At 34.0% G+C, this 13316-nt stretch overlaps 1 protein-coding gene across 4 annotated transcripts in view; it reads left to right on the plus strand.

Moving 5' to 3' along the window:
* The window catches only part of Cdh18 (cadherin 18), an 840836-nt gene that overhangs the window by 642221 nt on the left and 185299 nt on the right, over positions 1-13316 (plus strand). For all 4 annotated transcript variants that reach the window (XM_085676602.2, XM_048457031.3, XM_048457032.3 and 1 more), the window contains one exon: positions 12238-12357. In XM_085676602.2, coding sequence (XP_085532728.2) covers positions 12238-12357 — 120 coding nt within the window. The remainder of the gene's footprint in view (positions 1-12237; positions 12358-13316) is intronic.

Raw genomic sequence — 13316 nt, forward strand, 5'->3', positions numbered from 1 at the left:
GATAGCCATATAATTGCATATACATAAGTGCATATAGTATATTTATATAAATACATATTTAATAATTTTTGTATAGTAAGAGTATTTGAAAATAAACATTATAACACAATTGAAGTCAACTATTTCCTTTACCCAAAATAAACTTTTATAAATTATAGCAATTCAAATTTAGGATTCTTTCCTATTGTTTATAATTGCAATGCATCATCATGGATCATGCTGCTGGTAATGACAATCTTTGTCCATTTATATTGTCACATTAAATTACTGAGCCTTCCTAACAAGTAAAAAGATGATCTTACAATTTTGAGGTTGAATGTACAAGATTATTTGGGTCTGACATATAATGCTCTGCTAAGCACTACCTGTAAATTGCTGTACAATGATGGAGAGGTTGTAGGGTTGAGGAAGAAGCATATTTTCAAATATCAAGTCTCTCAGGGAATGAACTATGGTCTCACAAGAGTCACTTTGGTTCCTTAAAGACAGTGATTGCCCCAGTGACTTATTGTCATCACACTGCATTTCTATTCCTGAAAGTCAACTCATGTCTCAGCATCACCACATGGGAACCAAGCTTCCAGAACATGAACCTCTGGAGAATGTCCTCTAATTGGAGAGGAATCATGGCAACCATCTCTTTTTCCTTCTAATACTCTTTCTAATTTTTTCAACAAGTAAAAGAGTACGCTTTTATAATGTTCCATATTATTTTGATAGTTGTATAAACTGTCAAGTCATTTTGCAAATAACACAAAATGTGATATAATTCAGTACTACGGTATACCATAGTCCAATTAAGTATACATCATTACACAGAATACTACGTATTTCCTGAGTCAGAGGTTAGTAAAATGTGACAGAAGAGAAATTAAAAGAAGATCAATAGAACAGTATTTGTAAAGGATGTTACTGTTCTCACTGGAAGAATGTCTCTGAGATAAGATATTTAGATAATAGAACACATGACAGAAATACTGATTATTAGTCTATTGTATACATTGTAAATAATTGCAAGCATATCACTTACAAACTTTAGGTTAATGGAACACTGAAAACTTTTCAGATATTATACTGCCATTTGCTTTGCTTCTAATCCTTAATCCACTAGGTTCCTTGTTCTGTGTGATATACTTAAGCATTCTTATTCCTCTTTTTAATTTGCCTATAATCTTAAAAGCCAAAGGGCCTCTTTGTGTGTGTTCCTTGTCACACAGCAACAAAAGGCATCAGATGGGTAATGGTTTTACGGTAAGGCTTGCTGGGTCCTTGATTTAGATCAGACCAAACATCTCGGGAGCTTCATTCTGGACACCTGCCAGGATTCAAGATTCCATATCCCAACGTTCACCCTGGAGACATAATCTTGTAGATGATATGATTTTAATAACACAAGGGTTGTATTACAATATATCACATAATAGCTGGTTTGTACGTGAGGTTTTATATGGTGGATCTGAGGAACAGTCCATTGAACAAAAATCTTCAAGTTATGAAGCTTTCTTCTTTCCTTTGTTTCTTTGATCTGATAACTTTCCTTAAATGTTAGTTAGCTTTCATCTTATACAAAATGTCATTCAGGAATTAGTAACTGAGTTAGTTGCTTTTGATGTGACCAAATACCCTATGAAACCTTACGAAGGATTTTTTTTTTTTGACTCACAGTTTGAGGTTATTCAGGCCCTTATGGAAAAGAGGCCATGTTGTCCGTGCCAGAAGAGAGCTGAGAACGCCATGATCAAAATCAGAAAGTATTGTCTATTGCCCTGGCATAGTTGGGATGTGAGTCTGAATGTCATTCTTCAAGGCTGGTCTTCAGTGGTCTGCTTTGTCCAGGATAACTTATCACTTCCCAAAGTTTTGACAACTTCTTTATCACCACCAACAGTGAAGGATCAAGTCTCTAAACACATGAGCCTAGAAGATAATATTTCAAATGAAAAAACAAAAAAGAAAAGAAATAGAAGACTGAAGTCCAATGTAGTATTCATTGCATTTAAGTTTTTCTCAGTAGCCAGAACATTATTGTGTGGGGTCACAGACAATTGGCTTGTAACTTCTCAAAGTTCAAACTGATGCTTTGTTTGTGAATGCTGCCCTGTGACTCTTGTGTTAGGTTTCAGCAGGTGTCTTGAGAATAACTCCCACATTTTTCTCAACTCAATTAGGTGATGTAGGTCCTCATTAACTTGGACATGCTGGGCAGTGTTTCCAGAGCCTGAGAGAGGAGCTTTGGAGATTCTGATTTTAATTATAAAGTGTTAGTGTTAGAAAGACATTTGACAGAAAGAAAAGGCCGAGTTCAGAATGGAAGGAAATATTTGAATAGGAGCCTTGGGAGTTCTACCATTATTTCATTTTAGTCTGATAATTTTTGCAACCTCCTCACTTGAAACAAATATTCTCTCAATATATTTTGTATTAATGCGTGGCCATCCATTCCACAAATACTTCCATTCAGGGAGAATTTTGCAGGCATATAGACCCATATTAAGTGCAACACATTGTTTGAACATCTGAGCAAAGTGTGTGGTAAATATTGGGCAATGGTATATTTTATGTTTTCCTATTTATGATTACATTATTAAATTCTAATAAGAAGTCTCAAATAATTCAAACTAGCTTCTCACTTTCCTTTAAAGGCTGAGGTAAGTCAGTGGTTTGAATTTTATGGTACAGATAAATCTTTGGTTTTCTGTTTGCCTTTTGTCCAGTAAATAAAAATATTGTGTAGATATTTCCACTGCCATCAAATTAATATGTAGCTTGCCTTAGATTATTTCATACTTTCTTTACTTACACTCTTATTGTAATTTTTTGTGTGTATGAAAATTTCAGAAACAGACAAGCCTTAGAATTCCTGTATGGACTGAAAAGCTCATGATAACAAAGACCTTACGGTAATAAATATTTTTTTTGTCCTTTTCTAGGTTACAACTAGCTCAAATTAAATTTATGTTTGGTATTTCAATGTGTGACAAAGAATTATTGTCATATTTTAGTCTTCTGAAACTCTCTCTCTCTCTTTCTCTCTCTCTCTCTCTCTCTCTCTCTCTCTCTCTCACACACACACACACATACACAACCATTACAATAAGAATAAATAAAGAATAAAATAACCCAAAACAAACTGCATATTAATTTGATAGCAGTGGAGAGGTCTACTCAATGTATTCATTTATAGGACAAAGTTTTGGCATGTATATATTTAACTTTCTTTTCTTTTTATTTATTTTAAATTGTGTGTGTGTGTATGTGTGTGTGTGTGTGTGTGTGTGTGTGTGTGAGAGAGAGAGAGAGAGAGAGAGAGAGAGAGAGAGAGAGAGGAAAGAAAGAGAGATAGAGTATGGATATGTGTGTGTGTGTGTGTCTGTGTATGTATTAAAACAGCCTTGCATGTATGTGGGTGGGCCAGACGAAAATCCTGTGTATCATCTCTGTCACTATTTGCTTTATTATTTGAAAAAAAAGAAAAAGGACCACTCATTAACCTGAGGCTCACTGGCATCCATCAAGGCCAATCATTCCCCCTTTCTCTATGCCATGGCCCAAATTACCCGAGTTCCATGTGTATGTGGCATCATGCCTGTCCATTTCCATGACTGCTGATTACTCTGATTCTCATCATTGTTCACTGAAAACTCAGGACCATGAAGCCTATCCCCATGCAAAATTTAGTTTTTATATTAAAATAATTTTAGTCTTCACTGAATTTTAGTGATTTTTAAATTTAGCTTTATCTTTGCCCACATAACTTTGTAGAATTTAGGTCAATGCTTATGATTGGTTGATGATTTCTACTTAGTTTTGTAATTGGCTTCTTACAAGTTCCATTTCCTATATTATTTCAGTTTAGATTTTTTTAAAAAAAATGAAATCACATTCTCTTTTCCCTTGTTGTATTTCCTTCATTATTTTGTTTTTCTCTTTGTGTTTGTCTTTTATCAGTTGTTTTTCCATAGTGATAATTATTTTGAATTTGTAAATTTGTCCATGTTTTCATCAGGGGCAATTATTTCGGGATTTCTACTTTGGAGCTGGCATGTTATTTTCAATTTTTCTTAAGGGTTTTAAATTTTCAAATGGAGTTCGTTTGTTGGTTGAGTTTTTCTTTCAATTGTATTCAAATTATATTTCTTCCTGAAGTATGGGTGTTCACAATATTCAGGATAAGGCTTATGTACATCAGGTAGAAATTCAACTACCTATGTTTGTGTGGAATTTGGTGACGCATTTGTTTCCAAGTGTTCTGTTTCCCTTATGTCTTGAACTATTTGGTCAAGAAATCTGAAACCAAATTTTTCTACTGGTGTGGACTAGCCCAGGTTCTCAAGATGCAATAGGCCAGTTAGAGGGTCTCAGTCATATCAGTGTCAGGTGTTTTTAGACTTTATAGGATCCCTAGTGGTGATCAACCTGAAATCTGTTGAGTCCCAGAGAAAAGAAGACAAGTCATGAGAAGACAATTGTCACTGGAAACCAGTAGAAGTACTTTGGTGGTAATAATAGTCTATGAATAATGTAGTTCTATGGCAAGTGTTCAGGTCACTCTCTGCGGGAAGAAAATGAAATACATTGCTTTTCAGTCTCCTTTTGTAATTAACTCTACTGGTTATATTGGATAATTTCATGAAAGTAGAAAAAAACAAGGAAGATAAACACAAATTGAGTGTCATATCTCTTCACAGAAGCAAACCTAATAACATCCTATCTACCTTAAAATAAGAATATCTATGTGCATTCAAAGCTCTATAACTGCCCTGGTTATAGTGACACAGGCCTTTAAATCCCAACACTCTGCATGCTGAAACAGGCAGTTGACTATGAGTTCAAGACCAGTGTGGTCTCCACTGTGTTACAGACCAGCAAAAAGTTCTACTCTTAGGAAGGACCTAAAGTGTTACAGTGTGATCGAGCTCTTTCCGTAAACAAATATGCACTTTTGTATACACTTAATAATCTGCTGTAAATATCTCTATGCCAATTATGCAAATGTATTGTATTAGTTATAATTTACTGTTTTAAAAGACTGTATTAAGGCAAAACATTATATATACATATATATTAGATGAAATATATACATAGGAGACGAAAATATATTACACTAGACAGAAATATATATACATATATATATATAAAGATTTATAAGTTTTATAAACTTTGACTTATAGAATACTTACAGTTATCAGGGTGTTAATTCTATTCTTAATGTAAGCAAAATTTTGAGTTATTTGAATGTTTTTACTTTGGTGCAAAATGTAGAATAATTGGCATGTGTATCATTTTAAGTTTATTGATAACATTAAGATTTGAGAAAATGGATTTTGTATTCCCTAATACATGTTATATTTTTTAGTTAAAATCTAGCAAATAAAAGCAGTTTACTAAATTCTTAAGCAAGTCTGGGAATCAGTCACTATCATTTCCTCTTCTGCATAGGCAAAAATACGTGGAGATGTTTCAGATTTAGTTACCATGCAAAAGCTAAGACCTACTAATACATTTCTTTTAGAAGCTCTTGGCATGAGGAACATGCAGGAACAATTATATAAAACTTCATCATCCTGGAAGACTTATTAGAGATTAATTTTAGATTTTTTGAGCTTAGTCTAAATTGGAAATTGGGATTAAAAACAAGCAAAATTTTACTAACCAATTATTGATCATTTCTTGGCCATTGGCAGAAGGATAATGATTCATTGTTTCTCGGAACAAAGCTAATAATGATTATTGAAACTCTCCTGAATCTGTTTTACAGGTGGATCTTGTTCATGGTTTTGCTCCTGTAGATAATGGGAGATAATGAACTAGTTATCTTTGCTAATTACTTCCCATTATAATTTTGTATTTTATATATACCTATTGTCTAGCCATTGTCCTTTGTGTATTCAGTTTCTCAAATTTAACCTTAGAAAAAGTGCATTCATTACTCTATAAAAAGACTAACAATGTAATAATCCTTACGGTATGATATGTGTTTATATAAATAGTTCTAAAGGAAAAAAATAAATTATGATTGCTGGTACAGCAGAAGCAAATGCTCTGACTAAGGCTAAGGGTAGAACTAACCAATAAGTATAAACATAAGTATTTATCAGGAAGTTTGAAACATGTTGATTAAGCAAGATTGCAGTAGAAGGCTCACCACTAGTACCTATGAGCTCCAGAAATATAGATATTAATGAGTTTTTACTACAAAGCCCAACTGGAGCAGGCCTGAGAGCCTATCAGAAAGCTGTAGTTTGATGGGATTGCTGCATTCATGATTCACCAGTGGACAATAACACTGAGGGGCTCTCTCCCACACTGATCTGAGAGCTCCTAATTTGTTCTTTTAATACTGTTTTGTCATTATATACTGAAATCATGATACATTATTCTCGACAGTGAAGTTATGAAATTATATCTTTATTAAATTACTAAAATATTCTCTCAAAGGTAATTTCTAAGCACCATAGATTTCCTGAAAATGGAAATACTTGATGGAAATTTTATGTATTTTTTTAACTTCAAATATATTTTCTTGATACCATAAAATATCCTTTCATAAAGTTTCATTATTTTTCTTACATATACTGATAAGTTCTCCAGAATAAAACATCAGCCAGAACCTAATACACTGAATAAATCAATTTTTTGAATGTGAAAAAATTCGATTTATATTTTAAATCTCTTAGCATATCAACCTGGAGTGTAGAACACAACCTTTATGTTGGTTGTATTCTATGAGTGTACAGTTGGCAGAACATAGTCATTCACACAAGAAAGTAACTGAAGAATTAGTGATATATATGCAAATAATTTCTGCCACAACCAATGTTCAATAGAAAAAATAAACTTGTTATCAGTTAGAGTGATGGAATGCAGAGCTTGAGACTCAACTATGGAAAATGTAGAGTATAAAAGTTCAAATAGACTGTGAGCATACCAGTGGAGTAAATCTCTCCGTGGACATTTCTGGTTCTAGGTGATGTACTATAATATGACCTCAAGAGATGAGCCCCATAGAGTAGAAATTTGAAAAATATCATTAATAAGTAGATAGAAGCATTAAGAAACTGATATTTCTAGAAAATTCTTTCCTAAGGAAAGGGGGAGAAGGGATTAGTGAGAGAGATAGACTCACAGATTATGTGTGGGGGCATTCTCTTGCATTATAATTTTCCTTTCTTCAGGTGGTCAGGAATGCCAGTGGACACCAGTAATAGGAGTTACGTTCTTGGGCAGAAGGTCTGACTTATTTGAAAGCCCCTGAAAATGTTATTTATAGAATCAATAAGACTGACAAGCATATGATTAGTCTACCTATTTTTACTACAGTCACTTACTCTTTAGGAAGTAGGAAATCATACACGCTGTAAAAAACTGCAGGGAAAATCAATGCTGTCAATGCTTTGTTCTGCAATGTCATCTACCTGATTTTAAGATGAATTTTTATTATTTTAAAGCCTAGGTATGTGTATATGCGTGTATGTGTCTGTTGTACATGTGATTGCAGATATTCTGAGAGGCCATAGTTATTAGATTCCTCAGGAGTCAGAGGCAAAGGAGATTGTGAATTGCCTAACATGGGTACTGAAAATTGAACCCAGGGACAGTGGAGAACAAGTTGTACTGAGTCATATCTACAGTCAATACTTCCTCTTGATATTCAATTCCAGAGATTTCGTTTGTGAAAAATCTATTTATATAATTGTCTTTTGTCTATAAAGTTAGATAATAAATGTGCCTTTATTCAGAGAGATGCATCTGAATTTGGACTGTGTTCTATCAAGAGATTATACAAGAGAAAATGGTAAGAAAAAAGCAGAGGCAGGAAATTATGACTGGGCAGAGAAACTGAGTATATAGATTTTTCAGAATAGATAGATGTGCTTAAACTATATAACTTTACAACTCTCAATATCATATGTTTATAAATATAATTAAATATAACCTTTTCCATATTGATTTTATCATTAAATTAAGTAGCTTATAGGAATGGCTTTTCAACATCCTTTTAAAGAAAAACATATCATGCCATTGTTATATTTTTCATTTAAAGAAGATGCTAAAAAACTTCCACATTGGACAAAAATTTCATTTCACATTGGATTATTAAATAAGCATGTAAATGAAATTTGAAAATAAACAGTAGCCATAATTTACACACAGGGTAGAATAAAATGAAATAGAGATTGAATGTGTGTGTGTGTGTGTGTGTGTGTGCAAGCACATGTGTGTGTTTCACATGCATGTGAATATGGAGCATCATAAGAAATTTATAAGACAATGTATGGCATTTAATTCTCACTTTTTCCACCACGTAAGTTAGGAGAATAGATGTCAAGTCAATAAACTTGGCAGTGAGAAAGATGTCCATCTGAGCCATCTGTCAGATCCTAAAATAGTGATTTTTCTGTTGTTACTCAGCAGAGATGTTGTGTAAGGGTTATCTCAGACATAATTTTTGAAAATCTTATAACTTTTGGGTGAATAAAGTGTGAGAAAATCCCAAAACAACTAAAGTACACTGTTATTCATCTGTTAATGAAAGTCTAGTCTCCCTGTGTAGCACAAAATTCACACAGAGTGTTGATGAGTCGTGTTTTATCCCGAAATCCTAAGGCAGTCTTTAGAGAAGTATGCCTCAAGAGCTTCCGTCAGTAAAGCCTTTCAGCCTGCAGAAATCTCTAGTTTATTTTTATCCAAATGTTTTGCTTAGCCTCGATTCTCATGGGATTTTAACACAGTTGTGAACTCTGACAAGTCACGTGTAGTAATTGGCAACCTCAGGGAGAATTTGCTCGGTATTAAAAAAAGTCTTGTTAAATATTTCAAATTGGTCTTTAGGGACTTTCAAAGAAGGCCACTCATATGCTTCTCGTTGATATGCAACTTGACAGAATGTGTGCTATTTAAAAAGCATCAGAACAAAGAAAAGCCAAGTGAAGGGAATGACAAGGTGGATTCTCCAGAGGGGGAAATAGACTTAAGTTACATTGTGAAGATATTTGGAAAGCTGTTTTTCATGCATTTAAATCTTTTCAGATTTGTAGAAAACATCAGCTGAGAGGAACTAATCCCTAGGCTTTGAACAGCAAGTGTGTGTCACAGGAAATACTCGGAATAAAACACTGCATGGGAAATAGCTTATGTGCTTCATAATCCAGCATCGCCAGGGTTGCTGTTTTCAATAGGAATGCTTCTGCAATCAGAAAATGTTTCCATCCACGTAGCCAGCGTTCCTCACAAGAAAGGCCAGTTAGGCAGGGGAAGAGATGTAGTCTTGATAAGTGTTAATCACAAAGCAAAATAATTCCCAGCAAATGCTACAGTCCACATTAAACATTCTGACAGGTTAGTGCAATTATAGACCTTATTCTATATAACTTTCTTGGGAAATTTATTTTTTAATTTTTTTACCAAGGACACTATTTACTACATACTACGAGGGAAAGAATTGTGCACTCCACTGTGAGAGGATCTTTATTGACAAAGTTATGTTGAGGGAAAAGCTTATCACACAGTCTTCTTACCTCTACTCACTCTGTACAGCATGTACATATAGCAATACGGTAACAATAAAATATGTAAAACAAAATAAATGCTGATTTTTTTCATATAAACTTTTAAAGAAAAAAGGTTAATTATTAAAATATAACTCAGCCATTGATTTAATTTTAAATGTCAACAAGTGGACAACTAAAAATATATGAGTCTCCAAAAATATTATCCTGTATGAAATTCAATCAACATATGATCATGTTGTTTGTTTCCTTTACTCAGCAAGGTATCTGGGACCAAATACCATATGGGATTTTTCACTGTTTGCTTGTTGGCTTTGAATTTTTAGACTATTGGTAGGATTTAACAGTCAGTATTGAGGACAGGTACCATTTATTTCTTTCCGTGTTTCACATATATGTAAAGAAGTTGATTCACTCAACAGAAGCATTGTGTCTCACAGCTGCAGAAAGTACAAATAGGAGAACTGTGTTTTCATGGCCACTTTCTACCTCAGTACACTAAGGTTTTCCAGTGTTCTCATGTATTTTCTGCTGTTTCATTACAGATTCTCCCTGTCATTCTATTGCCCCCTGAGTGTTGTTGGGGGGCTACATGTCCATCATGCAATGAATCATCATTGTAAAGAATACTTAACCTTTTCATCATTGTTAAGTTTGTCGTCTTATAGGTTTAAATCAAACTTGCTTTTCACTGTTTCAATCTTCAGACCATAGGATCCTAATATACATTTCAATATCATATCAGCAGAATAATACAACGTAAAAGTATGCATGATTTATATTTGAAACTTAGACCTCTTCAAGTCAATGCATGTATGAGCAGTCAATATATCTTCCTTTTTTATTGAGTAACATTTAATTACTTCCTTTTAATTGAGTAACATATATAATATGCTATATTATAATGTGATATAGTTTAATGATTGTCCCACTAAAAGAACTTCATTCCTTTCCATTATGAGACTATGAGAAAAAATTTGTTTGACAAATATTTATATAATGCTTTTATATTAATAAAATTTTCTACTTGGCATAAATGCCTTATCACAATTTCTGGGTCATACTACAATTGTGAATTTTGTTTTAAAAATGGCAGCTGCACTGTTCTATGTTTTCACATCAGTGTTTGTATCACCTGTTTCACTGAATCGCTGTCAGGATTTAGTTCCCAGTGTGTTACACTAATCTACAGCTTAAATATAAGTGTGACATAGTCATTCATTATTTCATCATTTATATTTATTTCAGGTGCTTATTGTATAAACTAAAATATGTGTCTTAAAATTTCATTATGTTATTCGACACATACGTGCATTTTTGTTGCACATAAAAAACTTGAAGTGAACTTACTGATTCTGGTATTCTAGAATCTCTCAAAGACATGGAATAAGATTTGGTTAAGGCTGTGTCTGAGTTTCAAAGTAGAAATAAAAATTTTGAAGTGAGTTGATACTAGAAAATAAATGTTTGCAAAATTTACAACAAAATTCACAACAGAACGTTATTGCACTGTATATTCAACAACAAGAATCAAAACAAAATTTCGTAAAAGCTGTTTTGGTTGTGTAAATATTTTTGTTTTACATATATTTTTAAGTATTAGATAATATTTTTAGTTATATAGTATTTATCACAGAATAATTTGTAAAATGAATTCGGTTAACAGAGGAGAGTATTTACCCACTTATCATAAAGTTGAACAACCCTCAGTAGTTGGCTGTTATGTTGGGGACTAATTTTAACTTAAGAATAATTCCCAAGTAAAGAAGATGTATGTAATGAAACAAGCGATTCACAAAGTATAAGGAAAAAATCAGGATGATACATCTCCAATTTTAGCACTTCAAATATGTATGTTAATGTTTACTAATTATTTTAAAGTTCCTACTATTCAAAAGCTTATTTTAATATTTGTTTTAAAAAGGCAACTATGTCCATATTGTAAAGAAGCCTCAGAGTAAATAAAGTTTGAATCAAGCATAGTAGTTTGAGACTCACTAGTCCAGGCAAGATATATAAAACAAATAGATAAATGAACAATTGAATATGGATTGAGTGGTTAAATGTCACTGGTAATATCACTTGTCTATCTTCTCACGTTAATCACACATTATCTCATCTTTGGTACTAAGGATGTTCTCAATACATGAAATGTGTAGCCTCATTGTACTCTTGATTTATCAAAACATGCAATATTACTTTATTTATGGACAATAATAAAAGCCCATTCCTCTTAACATATCAGCAAGAACATTTCAATGTTGTCATATAAAAAAATATAATATAATATCTAGCATGTGTTGTATTTGAGCTTATATATTACTAATAGTGTGGAGATAAAGTAAACAATATATACACTGCACAATTAAGAAGTAATTTATGGGAGGCTGGATAGCTCCCTCAATTGTCAAGAGCATTGACTGCTCTTCCAAAAGTCTTGTGGTCAGTTCCCAATGCCCACATTGGGGAATTCAAGTCTGCCTGTGACTCCAGTGTTGGCTTATCCCATGGCATTTTCTGGCTTTCTGGGCACCTCTGCTTATTCATCAATATACCCATGTACACATAAATACAAATAAATGCAGAAATAAATCTTAAGACAAGAATTAAATTTGATAGGTCATAGTCATTTTAGTAATGCATTGAAACTGAGACAAACATTTTACTGTGTTCAAATGAGTCATGCGCTAAATGACATCACACTAAAATTTGTTTTCTGAATGTACAGGTACCTCTGTTCTACAGGTGACAGCTACAGATGCAGATGACCCCACCTATGGAAACAGCGCTCGTGTTGTTTACAGCATCCTGCAAGGACAACCTTATTTCTCTGTGGATCCTAAAACAGGTTAGCAAATTTATGTATGTTATTATGCAAGTTCTTCCATCAATGGTACAAACAATACTCTTTTCTTTTTACTGTTTCTCGTGGCCTATAAGAAACACTCTTCTCTATTTAACCCATTTCTAAATTAAAATATAATTACATCATTTCCCCCTAACCTTACCTCAACTACTTCCAGATACTTCCATGTACCATTCAGCAACCCTCCCATGCTTGTTGCTCAATCTCAAACTTATAACCTCTCTTTTTATTCTTTTTTTTCCAAAGTTTATTAAATTATAAAAGTTTCCATTTCCGCCCCCCTCCCAACACCCTCCCACTCGCCCCACTCCCTCTCCTCCTCCCTCTCCATCCCTAAGAGCTGTCAGGGTTTTCTGCCCTGTGGGTAGTTCAAGTTCCTCCCCCCTCCCTCCAGGTCCAGGAAGGTGTGTATCCAAACAGACTGGATCCCAAAAAATCCAGTATATGTAGAGGAAACAAGTCCCAGTGTCATTGTCAATGGCTTTTCAGAAAGACTTCGGGCCAGCCACATTCAGAGAATCCGGCCACATTCAGAGAATCTGGTTGGATCACGTGCTCGTTCAGTCCCAGTCCAACTGGCCCTGGTGAACTCTCATTAGATCAGTCCCCTTGTATCAGTGGGTGATCGCATCCCTCGCGGTCCTGATTTCCTTTTTCATGTTCTTCCTCCTTCTGCTCCTCATTTGGACCTCGGTGGGCTCAGTTCGGTGCTCCAAAGTGGGTCTCCATCTCTATCGCCATCCATCATCGGATGAAGGTTCCCTCTGGTCTTGCCTTCTTTGCTCACGTTCTCTTTCCTTCTGCTTCTCGTTGGGACCTAGGGAGTTAAGTCCAGTGTTCCAATGTGGGTCTCTGTCTCTATCTCCATCCATCATCAGATGAAGGTTCTATGGTGATAAGCAAAATATTCATCAGTATGGTTATGGACCAACGCGGTTCAA

The sequence above is a fragment of the Myodes glareolus genome, chromosome 15, assembly GCF_982192425.1.
Source record: "Myodes glareolus chromosome 15, mMyoGla1.1, whole genome shotgun sequence".
Classification (NCBI taxonomy): Eukaryota; Metazoa; Chordata; class Mammalia; order Rodentia; family Cricetidae; genus Myodes; species Myodes glareolus.